General features: G+C 46.9%; 1 protein-coding gene across 1 annotated transcript in view; it reads left to right on the forward strand.

The window, feature by feature from the left end:
• LOC103191585 (integrin alpha-X-like) overlaps nucleotides 1–6065 on the forward strand; it is a gene marked incomplete in the record, with an annotated part of 145644 nt that extends 139579 nt beyond the window's left edge. The window contains 7 exon segments of the mRNA XM_042346870.1: nucleotides 596–668; nucleotides 3714–3824; nucleotides 3969–4004; nucleotides 4367–4477; nucleotides 4747–4845; nucleotides 5172–5282; nucleotides 5996–6065. Of these exon segments, the coding sequence (XP_042202804.1) occupies nucleotides 596–668; nucleotides 3714–3824; nucleotides 3969–4004; nucleotides 4367–4477; nucleotides 4747–4845; nucleotides 5172–5282; nucleotides 5996–6043 (589 nt within the window).
• Nucleotides 6066–15158: the final 9093 nt, after the last annotated feature.

A 15158-nucleotide genomic window follows, 5' to 3' on the forward strand; every position in this document is an offset into this window, starting at 1 on the left:
CAGCGCGACTGTTCGCTTATGGACTTAGCAGTGGAAAAAACTGACAGAATACCGTCTCATGGCTTTAAACTGTTCTGCTGATGAACTGTCATCAACAGTGCTCTGGAATACTACAAAAGAACATAGGGAAATAAGAAAATCATTTTGGTTGCCCTCCTCTATATATTCTTGATTTCTCCCACATTGTTTTTGTACTGCAGTGACCAGAACTATACAGTCTCTAAGTATGGTACCACCAATGATTTATACAGTGGCAGGATTACCTCACTATTTCAGCTGCTCTTGATCTTTTGATACACTCCAACATCTGGTTTGCTTTGCTCACTGCCACAGAGCATTGTTGGGAGAGCTTCAACTTATTGTCAGTCAGGAGCTCCGGGTCCTTTTCACTTTCCAACCATATTATTTACTAGAACCTGCCTGGCTCAGGAACCGGATCAGAGACCGTCACAGAGGACTGGCTGTATTCTGACCTTCCATTGCCAAACATGTCACCTTGGAGCCAGCTGTGCACCCCATCACCACTTCCTCATGAGCCTCCACACTCGGTCAACCCACATTAATGGCCTGTGTCTCTCCTCTACCCCCTGTGCAGGTTTGAGAGCACGAGGAATATTCGAATTACACAAGATAAGAACGTGAAGAAAAGCGTGATTCACACATACAAGGTATATCCTCTGTTCTGTTCTCTCTCATTCTCTCTCTCTCTCCTTCATTTACCTGTGAGTGCCAGTCCGGCTCAGTCGCTCACTCTCTCACCTCTGACCCAGAAGGTTGTGGGTTCAAGCCCCCCACATGTTGGGGACTTATAATCACAGTCCAAGTTGACACTCCAGGGCAGCGATGGGGAGAGAGAGGACACCCCATTGTCGGAGACGCCATCCTTCGAATGAGACATTAAACCTCACTCACTCCCTGTTTGTTCCCTGTTCGTGGCGGACATTAAAGATCTCCCACGGCGCTTTCTGGGGGGAAGAGGCGTTTCTCTCTCTCTGTCCCGGTGTCCTGGCCGATAATCCCCCAAATCAAATAGCTCCCTTGCTCCACGGCTGTTTGCCGGGATATCACAGTGCACAAATTGGCTGCCATGTTTCACCCACAAAATACACAGTCACTGCACTTGACAGGGTGTCCTGTGAAGCGAGTTGAGACGTCTCACTGATGTGATAAGGTGCCGTGTGAAACGCAAAGATTATTATGCATGGAATCCCGTAGCTCAGTGGTTAGAGTACTCGCCTCTCAAGGGAGAGGACCTAGGTTTGATTCCCGGGCAGGGCAAAACCTTGGGCAAGTTTCCTTACTCCACACACCTCTGTTCACCCAGCAGTAAGTAGGAACCCGGTTGTTAGTCGATTGACATCGCTTTTCGAGGGGTAAAAATCCCTTCAAACAAAAAATAATAATAATTTGGTCACTCAATAGACACTTCTGTGCACAATCAGCTGCTGTATTTTGCCCACAATATATTCAGTCACTACATTACAATATGTTTTTGTGAAGCATTTTAAGACATCTCAAAGACATGATAAGATGCTTTAGATATAACACCTCTGCTGACTTCTCCCTCCTCTCCTCCCTCAACCTCTCCCCCACGTCAACTCTGGCACCCACATCCGCTGTCACCCCGTTGACCTGGTGATCACTCGGAGCCTCACCATCTCAGATCTCACCATCACCGACAAAGGGATCTCGGACCATCACTTCATCTCCCTTAACTCCTCAGTCCCTCTCCCCACCGCCACCCAACCCACCTCTATCTCCTACCTCCCCTGGAAAAATATCTACCCCCAACACTCCCTCTCAGCTGCTTTGGAGTCATCTGAACTCCTTCCCCTCTGGGCGTCCTCCCAGAATGACCTATCCTCCTCGGTCACTCTCCTCCGCAACAGCCTCTCCACTATTCTCAATGCTCTTATTCCCCTCACTTCCAAAACCGCCTCCTACCGGAAGTCACCCTGGTACACCAGCCACCTCTGCTCTTTCAAGGCACAGGTGCATGCTACTGAACGCACCTGGCTCAAATCTAACTTAACGGTCCATTGGCAGATCTGGCTGGAGCTTATTAAATCTTACCATTCCGCCCTCGCCTCCACTAAATCATCCTTCTTGTCTAAGACAATCTTGGAGGCCAAGAACAACTGCATACTCCTCTTCTCCATCACCAACCGGCTCCTCCGCACACCCTCTCACGCCTCACCCATTTTCTCCTCCAACGCCAACTGTGAGGAAATGTTGGACTTCCTCGAAACCAAAGTCGAAGTGATCCGCTCAGTTGCCTCTGGCCTTCCATCTGCTACTCACTCCCCATCTCCCCCTCTCACCCTGGCCGCTACCCATCCCTCCCTCCACACCTTTGAACCTGTCTCCCCCACCTGTTTCTCACCACCACTATAATCCACCTGGAACAGACCACCTGCTCCCTCGATCCCGTCCCTTCCCCTCTCCCTTACCTCCCTCTTCCACCTCCTTGCCCCTCTACTCACAGATATCATAAACCTCTCCCTGTCCACTGGTATCGTTTCCAACCCATTAAAAATGGCCGTCATTACTCCTATCCTTAAAAAACCCATCCCTGCTCTCAAATTACTGCCTCATCTCCAACCTCTAATTCCTTTCCAAGGTCCTGGAATGAGTCGTTGCTTCCCAGCTTTGCTCCTTCCTCTCCCGCCACTCCCTTCACGAACCCCTCCAATCGGGTTTCTGTGTCACCCACAGCACAGAAACAGCCTTAGTCAAAGTGACAAATGACATTTTGTCAATCTGCGACCAAGGCTCCCTCTGCCTCCTCACCCCCCTTCACCTCTCTGCTGCCTTTGATACCATTTACCACTCTGTCCTCCTCCAACGCTTCTCTCACCTCAAGCTTTGTGGTTCTGCCTTTGACTGGTTCAGATCGTACCTCTCACACCGTCTCCACTTCATCTCCACAAACGAGTTCTCTTCCAGTCCCCCCACCGTCTCGTGCGGCGTGCCTCAGGCAAAGAAGTAGAGTTGGGTGTCACCACTGCTGTCCTGACAGAATGTCTGTCAGACATCAAGTCCTGGATTAGAGCTAACTTTCTTAAATTGAACATCAACCAGACCGAGGCTGTCCTGATTGCCTCCCATCAGCGCCTCCTCATCTCAGGGGCTGACAGCATCACCATCCATGTTTGCACACTCCACCTTGCTAAGCCAGTCCCGAACCTTGGGCTCAACTATCCTTTCTACCCCCCATCCACACCATGACCTGCTCTGCCTTCCCCCACCTCCACAACATCGCTCGGCTTCGCCAGTGTCTCACACCGCAGGCCACCGAAACCCTCATACACGCCTTCATTACATCGAGGCTCGACTATGCAAACTCATTGCTTGTCGGCCTCTCCAACTCCTCCCTCCATTGACTGCAGATCAACCAGAACTCTGCAGCTCGTGTCCTCTCCCGCACCAGACTCCGAGATCCTATCACCCCCATCCTCGCCCGACTCCACTGGCTTCCAATCACACAGGGTACAGTTCAAGATCCTGGTCCTCACCTTCAGAGGACCTTGCTGCCCCCTCCCCAGCTCGGGTCCCAAAACATTGATTGTCCAGCACCTTGGGATGTCCTCCCGATATGAAAGGCGCTATACACATCATTTTGTTGTGGTTGTTATATCAAATGCAATGATTATTATTATGATGATGGTGATTAAATGTGTGTGAATCCTTGTGCTTGTGTGTTTGGGGTGAAGCTGGAGAGCAGAGGACAGCACAATCCGCCTGTGAATGTCACCTTTACTATTCCCCTCAACATCCAGGCCCAACTCACATTCACCCTCACCCAGCCCATCTTTAGTGACAGCGTGAGTAACAGCTCTGAGCACGTCAATGCCGTGTGTATCTATGTCTGCCTCTCTCTCTCTCTTTCTCTCTGTATCTTTCTCTATCTCTCGCTTTGCCTTTCTCTCTCGCTCTCTCATTTTGACACAAGTTACCTTCTGTTACAGAGCAAAGGATTGGATTGCTCCAATGAACAAAACAAGGTGGCAATGACGGCAGCTAACTATTTAGTTCCTGTGACTATCACAGCTCTGTGTGTGTCTGTGTGAGTGGGTGTGAATGTGTGTTTGTGTGAGTGTGTGTGTGTCAGTGTATATGTTATTATTATTATTATTATTATGTGAGTGTCAGTGTGAGCTTGTGAGCGATTACAGTCGTCCAAAACGAACCAGATTCTCTCAGACTTTAGCTGTCTAACATTGTGTGTGTGTGTCCAAGTGTGTGTACGTGACTGTTTGTGAGTGTGTACATGAGTGTGTGTGTGTGAGCGCGAGGTTTTGTGCAGAAAGCAGATTCTCTCAGATGTTAGCTGATAATTGTTAATATTTGTGTGTATGTGTAAAAGGGCTTGACCAGCGACAATCTGACAGTCACCTGCGTCGTTCATTCCCTGGAGAAAAATAAACCCGTTATTTTTACTATTATCGGAGACGTGCACTTAACTGAGAGCCACCAGGTGAGAACAATAATCTTTATCACGTTCTTGAGATGTCACAAAGCGCTTTGCAGGACACACTGTAAAGCAGCCGGTTTACACACAGTAACTTCCTCCAAACAGCCGTGGAGTGATTGAGCGATTTTATTTGTGGGACTGTCAGTGAGGAAACTGAGAGCAAGAGAAAGAGAGAGAAACACAGCGACTGAGCCAGGCTGACACACAGCGACTGAGCCACAGGCTGATATATTTTACTCACGTTTTAATCATCTCATTTCTGTTCCATACAGAGAAGCTTGAACAAGTCGGTGATGTGGAGTAGGGGAGATATCTCGTTCAATCAGAATCGATACATTGAACTGTCGAATCCTCTCAGCCACAGCGTTGAGGTACAGGAGTGAGACTTACACAGCGCTGCTCGCACTGCACCCACGTCTCAGAGCTTCACAACACCTGGCGCTCACACACACAGCGCTGCTCACACCACACGCACGTCTCAGAGCTTCACAACGCCTCGCGCTCACACACACAGCGCTGCTCACACCACACGCACGTCTCAGAGCTTCACAACGCCTCGCGCTCACACACACAGCGCTGCTCACACCACACGCACGTCTCAGAGCTTCACAACGCCTCGCGCTCACACACACAGCGCTGCTCACACCACACGCACGTCTCAGAGCTTCACAATGACTGGGTTTCCTTGACTCTCCAGATCTTCACAGAGGTAGAAATTTTTGAGAAATACGATCTGTTGCCAGTGATCATTGGAAGCAGCGTTGGTGGATTACTCTTACTGCTCATTGTGGTGGCAGGAATGTACAAGGTACTGACACATTATAGTATCGAGACTCAAAGTGCTTCACAGGACCTACTGTAAAGTGTAGTGGCCGTGTGTAATGTGGGCGAAATGCAGCAGCTGGTTTGCACACAGCTGTGTCCCACAAGAGTCGTGGAGCGAACAAGCAATTTTATTTGTGGTATTGTCAGGACACCTGGAGAGAAAGAGAGAAACTCCCTTCTTTCCCTCCCCCCCAATACCCTCCACAACCCACAATCCCGTGGGAGATGTTTAATGTCCGCCCCGAACAAGGCATGGATGGGGAGTGAGGTTTAACATCTCATCCGAAGGACATCTCTGACAATGCAGCACGCTCACTCCCCCCAGCGCTGTGCGGGAGTGTCAGCTTGACTGTGATTCCAGTTCCCAACACAAGAGGCACTTAAACCTACAACCTTCTGAATCGGAGCTGAGAGAGCGAGCGACTGAGTCTAGACATTGGGAGAGAGAGAGAGAAACACCCTTCCCTTTTCCAACAGCGCCACGGGAAATCCTTAACATCCGTACTCAACAGGCAAACCGGAACACAAGAACTTTAGCTCATCAGCAGGACTTGAAACTGCTGAGCAGTCACTGGGGGCAAGGAATCCTCCCACTCGGCTCCTGTTAATCCTGCAGCCTAAGCCCTAATGGGTAGAGTGGTCCTAGCTGGGGGAAAGCTCTAACACATTTTCTTTCTTTCTTTGAATCAATCACAGCTTGGATTTTTCAAGAGATCTTTGAGAGATCAGCTAAATGAAGAGTGAGCAGCAAGGAGAAAGCTCTCTAATCACCGTTCAAGCATAATGTCTCTACTGGTGCTCGCTACGCTCACAATGGAGCTCTCAACTCTAACTCCATTCCCCTGCTCTTTCCCGTCTTCCCCCCTCCCCATTCCACCCTTGACTCCAGGACTACTGCTGTGCTGACAGAATGTCTGTTAGACATCAAGTCCTGGATGTCTTTCCCCACCTCCGCAACATTGCCCAACCTCACCCCTCAGGTCGCCATAACCCTCATACTTGCTTTCATTACAACCAGGCTCAACTATGCCAACTATGCCCTGCTTGTTGGCCTTCCCAACTCTTCCCTCCACAAGCTGCAGATCATACAGAACTGCACCACACAGGCTCCGTGACCCCATCACACCCATCCTCGCCCGACTCCACTGGCTCCCCATCCGTCAGCGGATAGAATTCAACATTCTCATCCTCACCTTCCTTCAAGGCTCTCCATGGTCTTGGCCTCTCCTACATCTCCAACCTGCTAACCGCTCATCAACCCGTCCGCTCTCTCAGCTCAGTAGGCCCCCGTCTGCCCCACCATCGGCGGTTGTGCCTTCAGCTTGTCTGTCCCCACCTTCTGTGTTTGAGACGCCCTGTGTAGGTGTGAGACGCTCTGTGTAAGTGTGAGTTTTTTTTATTAAATTCAATTAATTGTAAATTCCAATAAAAACAACATATCTCACATTTGTTCACACAGTCACAAACTACTATGTGTAGCTGACCAGGTGGAGTCCTGTAGATTAGTGTTAGAGCACTCGCCTCAAGGGTTCGATTCCCGGGCAGGACAAAACATTGGGCAAGTTTCCTTACTTCTCTGTTTACCTAGCAGTAAATAGGATCCTACTTGTTAGTCGATTGATGGCTCACTTTCTGGAGATAATTCTTTTAAAAAACAGAATAACATTTTTGGTCATCGAGTGGAGGGAGATTGATTGTGGATTCAATTGTGGTCACTCAATCCACGACTGTTTGTAGGACACTTCTGTGTGCAATTGACTGCTGCGTTTCGCCCACAAAATACACAGTCACTACACTTTACAACAACAACAAGATTCCATTTATAGAGCGTCTTTCACGTCGGGAGGACGTCCCAAGGCGCTGAATATTACAGTATATTCTGTGAAGCGCTTTGAGACGTCTCGAAGATAAAGCTCTGTATCAAATGCGGGAATTTATAGGTGTGAGCCTGACCAACAACAAATTACATTTGTATAGCGCCTATCGACTACAACAACAACAACTTGCATTTATACAGTGGCTTCACACAGGGTAGAGTCTGACCCCAAGCCAGGGGGATGAGGGAGGGGGGAGGTGACCGTGAGCTCAATCAAAAAGGAAGGTCTTTAGGCGGGATAAAGATAGGGAGGGAAGGAGCAAGATGGAGGGATTGGGGAAGAAAAGACAGTCAAGGGTCGAACAAAACACCTAGCTTCCTGACTGGCTTGGTGAGTTGTAGTGTGCAACCATGGAGGTTGATGTTGCCAGAGCCTGAGTCGCAGAGGCGGTGGCGCGAGCCAATCAGGAGCCTCACTCTTGTTCACATTCAACTAGGAAATTTTCCCTCATCCAGGACTTGATGTCCGACAGGCAGTCTGTCAGGACAGCAGTGGTCCTGGAGTTGTGGGTGGAGGCAGAAAGATAGAGTTGGGTGTCATCCGCATATATGTGGAAGTTGACCCCATGTCTGTGGATGATAATAATAATAATAATCCTTGCATTTGATATAGCGCTTTTCACGTCGGGAGGACGTCCCAAAGCGCTTCACAGAACACACTGTAAAGTGAATTGACTGTATATTTGTGGGCGAACGCGGCAGCCAATTGCGCACAGCAATGTCCCACAAACAGTCGTAGATTGAAAATGACCAATTTATTATTGTTTTGGGTTTGGAGGATTATTATTGGGCTCTGTGTGGAGTAAGGAAACTTGCCCAAGGTTTCGCCCTCTGCCTGGAATTGAACTCAGGTCTCTCGCTTGCAAAGCGAGTGCTCTAACCACTGAGCTACAGGACTCCACGATGTCACCAAGGGGGAGCATGTAGATATTAAAGAGGAGAGGGCCAAGGACAGAGCCCTGGGGGACGCCAGACGTGACAGTGCGGGGGCTGGAGGAGAAACCGTTAGAGGCAACAAAGTGGAAACAGTGAAAGAGACATGGATCGAACCAGGCAAGGGCCGTTCCATGAAGATTAAGTAAAGTGGAGAGGCGGTGTATGAGGATGGAGTGGTCGACAGTGTCGAAGGTGACAGTGAGGCCAAGGAGGCAGATGGAGCCCTGATCACAGATGTTCAGAATGGCAATAGTGACTTTGACCAGGGCTGTTTCCATGCTATGGGCAGCGCTGAAGCCGTATTGGAGGGGTTGAAATAGGGAATGGCGAGAGAGAAAGGAGCGGAGCTGGGACGCCACGACTCGTTCCAGGACCTTGGAGAAGAATGGGAGGTTAGAGATGGGACAATAGCTGGAGACAAGGGATGGGTCCAGGGAAGGTTTTTTCAGGATGGGGGTGATAATGGCAGTTTTTAGGGGGTTAGGAACTGAACTGGTGGACAAGGAGAGGTTGATGACGTCGGATAGGAGAGGGGCCAGAAGGTGGAGCTGGGAGATGAGGAGAGAGGTGGGGATGGGATCTAGGGAGCAGGTGATGGGATCTGTTGTCAATGATGGGCGGTCATTGGTGGCAATTGGGCCGGCCAATCAGGTTCTTGGGATAATTATGGACAGCCTATGGGTTGATTAGGGACAGCCAACATGGATTTGTTAAAGGCAAATCTTGTCTAACAAATCTAATAGAATTTTTTGATGAGGTAACGGAGAGGGTGGATAAAGGTGATGTAGTTTATATGGACTTTCAAAAGGCAGTTGACAAAGTGCCACATGAAAGATGTGCAAGAAAGATAGAAGCCCACGGTATAAAAGGGACAGTGGCAGCAGATCCAGAACGGGCCGGGAGACAGAGAGCAGAGAGTTGTGGTGAACCGCTGCTTTTCTGAATGGAGGGAAGTGTACAGTGGCGTCCCCCAGGGATCGGTATTAAAATCGAGGCCAAGAAACTGATTGGCCGGCTGTTGTGGTTGTTTGCCGGGTCTGTGTTTCCGCATCTGGTCAAAAACCAGGAAATGGGGTCGTGCGTAGAGGGAAGAAATCAAGTTTTCTTTCGGGTGACATACCTTAGGACTGATGAGGACATGTCCATATAAGGATGGGGGAGTAATGTGCACTGCTGGTTGCTGTGTAATACATAGATTCCCTAAAAGGACGAGCAGAGCTTGTGGCCAAGTGTGCATCAGCAAGCCAGCCAGCATGTTCGAAATCGGCAAATTAAACTTCTTTCATGTTATGATTATTTTCCAATTCATTCAGGCACCTAAAAATGGTGCCCACCTAACCATGGTGCCTACAGGCAAATGGTTGGGCACCCCTGCTCTAGAGGTTTCCCCACTACTGACGTTAGGCTGACTGGCCTGTAGTTTCCGGGTTTATGCTTCTGCCCCTTTTTGTTGAGGAGTAACATTTGCAACCATGCAGCCCTCTTGCACCACCCCGGTATCCAAGGAGGATTGAAAGTTTGTGGCCAGAGCCTCCATTATTTCCACCCTTCCCTCAGTAACTGAGGATACATCCAGTCCGGAACAGGTGACTTATCTACCTTGAGCACCGTCAACCTTTTTAGTACCTTCTCTTGATTTATTCGTGGAGTCCTGTAGCTCAGTGGTTAGAGCACTCGCTTTGCAAGCGAGAGACCTGGGTTCAATTCCAGGCAGAGGGCGAAACCTTGGACAAGTTTCCTTACTCCACACAGAGCCTAATAATAATCCCTCCAAAACCAAAAATAATAGTACATTGTTCATTTTCAATCTACGACTGTTTGTGGGACATTGCTGTGCGCAATTGGCTGCCGCGTTCGCTCATAAATATACAGTCAATTCACTTTACAGTGTGTTCTGTGAAGCGCTTTGGGATGTCCTCCCGACGTGAAAAGCGCTATATCAAATGCAAGGATTATTATCCAATTTTTCTACCCTATCCTCCAGTACTGTGGCATTGGCTGCATCCTCTTTTGTGAAGACAGAAGTAGTCATTCAGCACATCAGCCATGCCCTCTGCCTCCACAAGAAGATTTCCTCTTTGGTCCCTAATTGGACCTACCCTACCTTTGACTAACCTTTTGTTCTTTATATTCTTATACAATACTTTAGGGTTCCCTTTTATGTTACCTGCTAATCTTTTCTCGTACAAACTCTTTGCCTCTTTTATTTCCTTTTTCAGATCTCCTCTGTTTTTTCTATACTGTATTTGAATATCTTCTGTATTTTAACCTGACATTTATCATAAGCCTCTTTTTTCTGTTTTATTTTAATCCCAATTTCCTTATTCATCCAGGGAAGTTTGAATGCCCTACCTTTCCCTTTTGTGAGAATGTATTTGTTCTGTCCCCAAACTATCTCCTCCTTGAAGGCTTCCCATTGCTCATTAGCTGTTTTACCATCCCAATCTTTCTTTCCACTCCACCTTGGATTGGCCCCACTTCATTCCCCAGAACTAGATATTGTTTGGATAATTGAAGTCCCCCATTGTCACTGCTCTATTGGTTTTACATCTTTCTGGAATCTGCTTGCAGATTTGCTTGTGTGTCCAGCGCCTTGGGACGTCCTCCCGACGTGAAAGGCACTCTATAAATGAAATCTTATTGTTGTTGGTGGTGGTCTATAGTATACGCCTAACAGAGTAACAGCTCCTTTTCTGCTCTTTAACTCTAACCAAATAGATTCTTTTTTGGGGCCCTCCAGCACATGGTCCCTTTCCAGGGCTATAACTGTGTCTTTAATCAATATTGCCAAACCCCCTCCTTTTCTTCTTTCCCTATAATGATAATAATAATAATAATCCTTGCATTTGATATAGCGCTTTTCACGTCGGGAGGACGTCCCAAAGTGCTTCACAGAACACACTGTAAAGTGAATTGACTGTATATTTGTGGGAGAATGCGGCAGCCAATTGCGCACAGCAATGTCCCACAAACAGTCGTAGATTGAAAATGACCAATTTATTATTGTTTTGTTTTTTTGGAGGGATTATTATTAGGCTCTGTGTGGAGTAAGGAAACTTGCCCAAGGTTTCGCCCTCTGCCTGGAATTGAACTCAGGTCTCTCACTTGCAAAGCGAGTGCTCTAACCACTGAGCTACAGAACTCCACAATCCCTCCTGAATACATTGCAGCCAGGAATATTCAGCTCCCATTCCTGTCCTTGTGTGAGTCAGGTCTCCGTTATTGCCACTACATCATAACCCCATGTGGCAACTTTAGCCGCAGCTCACCAATCTTATTTGTCACACTGCGTGCATTTACAACCGTGCACCCCAAGACAGACTGAGTCTGTTCTGTATTTCTCCTACGTCTAAACCCTCTTTTTTCTAGACTACTCTTTATTACATTGTTATTCGTCTCTCCCATTCCTCTATGTAACTTGCTTGTCCTGTCTGATACTACATCCTGATTCTTCCCCACCCCCCCCCCTCGAAATTAGTTTAAACCCTTCCCCACAGCACTAGTTAACCTCACTGCAAGGACATTGGTCACAGCCCTGTTCAGGTGTAACCCTATGCTGTATAATTCTATGACTCTATGGGGGTGGGGGGGTGGATGCTGATGAATTACACAATCGAGAGACCTGGGTTTGATTCCCGGCAGGGCGAAACCTTGGGCGAGTTTCCCTACTCCACACGCCTAATAATAATCCCGCAAGGAAAAAAAGAACAATAATGAGTTGGTCAGTTCAATCCACGACTGTTTGTGAGACGCTGCTGTGTGCAATTTGGCTGCCATATTTCGCCCACTAATATACAGTCAATTCACTTTACAGTATATTCTGTGAAGCGCTTTGAGATGTCTAGTGAATAGCACTATATCAAATGCAAGGATTATTATTATTATTAATCACTGTGAGATAAGAAAGAGGAAATATGGAGGAGAAATAGAGAAGAAAAAGTAGACGTTTCATTCGTATTATGTCTATTTAAAAGCACATCTCAGCACCTCTCTTAAATCATTTTCATAATCCCTCCACCACTTGTTCTTTTACTTTCAATCACAGTCACCCTCCCTGATAGTAATAATAATCCTTGCACTTGATATGTAGGTGTGACGGGTGGAGCTCTCAGTTGGGTTTGGAGACTATTAACACATTTCTTGATGTGCTAAATCTCAAGTGATATAATCTTCTTCGAAGGAAGGAAACTGATAGATAGTTTGGGTTTAGATTTATATAGATGTTTCTCTTAGAAACCTTCAATCAGATACACTCACAGACACAAACTCATATAGAAACACTCACAGACACTCACAAACATACATAAGGATGTAGTGCAAATTCTCAGCGGTTGCATATTCACTTGCGGAATAAGAGTACCAAAGGGAAAGCAATTCATCCGTGGCTAAATAGAGCAGTTAAGGAAAGCATCAAATTAAAAGAAAAAGCTTATAAAACTGCCAAGAAAAGCACCAAATCTGAAGATTAGGAGAGTTTTAAAAACCAGCAAAAAAAACTAAAAAACTCATTAAGAGCGAGAAAAAGGAGTATGAGGGTAACCTCGCTAGGAACATTAAGTCTGATCGTAAAAGATTTTACAAATATATTGAGAGGAATAGGCTGTGAGGGTAAATATAGGTCCACTTCAGTCAGAGATGGGAGAAGTTGTAATGGGGGACAAGGACACGGCAGAGTACCTAAATGGGTTCTTTGCATCTGTCTTCACCCGAGAAGACACAACAAGTCTACCAACAATAGAGATGCGCCAAAGGGATAAGGACAGGGAGCAACCTAGGGAAATTTTAATCAGTAGAGAATTGGTGCTGGGAAACTGTTAGCACTAAAAAGTAACAAATCCCCTGGTCCGGATGGCTTGCATCCCAGGGTTTTAAAAGAGGGAGTTTATGAGATAGTGGAGGCCTTATGTCTGATCTTCCAAAATTCCTTGGATTCTGGAATAGTCCCCATGGATTGGAAGGTCGCAAATGTCACACCACTATTTAAAAAAGGTGGAAAGGAAAAGATGGGGAACTATAGGCAGTTAGTCTCACATCAGTGTTAGGAAACATTTTAGAATCGTTGATTAAGGATGTGGTAGTGCGGTATTTAGGGCACAATATAATTAGGCCAAGTCAACATGGCTTTACGAAAGGGAAGTCATGTTTGACAAATCTCATTTTTTTGAGGATATTTCCAGTAAACAAGATAAGGGTGAATCAATGGATATGGTCTATTTGGACTTCCAGAAGGCATTTAGTCCAAGATTAGTCCAAAAGATAAGGGCCCACGAAATTGGGGGAGCATCTTAACGTAGATTGGGGAATGGTTAACGGGTAGGAAACAAAGAGTAGGGATAAACAGGTCCTTTTCAGATTGGCGGGATGTGACTAGTGGAGTGCCACAAGGCACTTCCTTAACAATTTGGCGTAGTCAGCAGGATCATTCAGGAAAGTGGGACAGAGTAAATACAATCAAGCCTTGACGAAGGTTTATGTTAAGTTTTTAGTTATTTACTTAAAAATGTTTAGTTTTTAGTTATTCACCTATAGGTGTTACGTCAGTCCAAACCGAGGAAGGAAATCCCCTGTTACCTCTGGATAAGGAGAGGGACCGGGACCGATAGTAATTGAATGTCGTCGTATTTCAGTTGTGACTATGGTCGCTGGAAATAACCTGTTGGTTTTGATTGAGCTGTGAAATTCGAGAGAAAGCTCATTAAGGGAGTTGGTACCGTGAGTCGCGAGGTAAATTTCAACTGTTCGGACAGCCAGTGCAAGCCAAGGAAAACCCTCTTATTACCGCGGGTAAGGAAAGGGACCAGGACCGATAGTAATTGTGGTGTTCCAATTGGCACTATGGCCCCGGGAAATAATGCTGGTTGTGACTGGGCTGTGAACTTTGAAAGGAAGCTCAATAAAATGGTTCAGAAGTTGAAACTGGGGGCGAACGATGAGAATATTCCGCAGCCAAGAGGGGCTACAGGGTATAAGCCTTTCGTAGGAGAAATCGAGGAGTTAGGCACTCAGCGGAGGTTGAGTGATAGCGAGAAGGAAGTTTTGTTGAAATACTGGGCTGTCGTGAGTTGCCAACACATAGAAGAAGAAAGACGCATATGGCAGGAGAAAAGTTTTTTTCAAGAGAAATTGAATAAGAATGCCTCTGCTGCTATGGGGTTAGGCATAGATCCCGCCTCCCTTTTTCATCAACTGATGGGAGCAGCCACTAGGTGTCACAGGGCTATTCAGAAAACTATTAAGAGTGAAAAGACAGAATCTGTGTAGCAGGTGGAGGGGTGAGAGCTGTGGAGACCACTAAATAATGGTCCGAGCCGAGGGCAGCCCCGAAGTCAGGGACCCCGAGATAATTGTTAAGGAAAAAAACTTTTCGAGTTCCAATCAAACACAGCCACTGTTTGCAACCAGAGTGGTGTTTATCAAACTCCAGGACCCACTTTCCTGATGGGTGTAGGCAAGTGAGCACAATCAATCAATTCACTAACAGAACAATGCTACCGCGTAATCCCTCCTCGTGGTCATCTACTTCTGCCTTCCAGCTCTCAGTCTTCCATCCATGGTAGTTACTGTCCTGGGCGCGCGCCGATCTTGGTCTGGCCCGGTGTCTTAAGCTTGTGTCCATCCAATCATGGTGCGGACATTAGGTCACCTGGCCAAAATCAAGCTGGGTTCACGTGAACATCTCATGGGGTGTACGTGCCTCACACACACAAACACACTGTCCTTGAGACAGTCCGTTATCTCGTGTACGTGCAGGACAGCAGTACACATCTTGTCCTTGAGACACTCACGTGATCCTGGGAAACTCATGAGTTTCAGTCCAGTTGTCCCCCCCACACTTAACTTAAAAGTTAACCCGTTCGCAAAATCTATTATGATTCTAACATTATACAAAAAGTGTAAATTCTAATACGTATAAGATCATCAAAGGGCAGATAGAGTAGATAGTGGGAGATTGTTTTCCCTGGTTGGAGAAACTAAAACCAGGGGTCACAACCTTAAAAGCAAAGGCAGCCCTTTTGCACTGAGTTGAGGAAGAACTTCTTCACTCAA

Source organism: Callorhinchus milii, unplaced genomic scaffold (genome assembly GCF_018977255.1).
Source record: "Callorhinchus milii isolate IMCB2004 unplaced genomic scaffold, IMCB_Cmil_1.0 Scaffold2, whole genome shotgun sequence".
Classification (NCBI taxonomy): Eukaryota; Metazoa; Chordata; class Chondrichthyes; order Chimaeriformes; family Callorhinchidae; genus Callorhinchus; species Callorhinchus milii.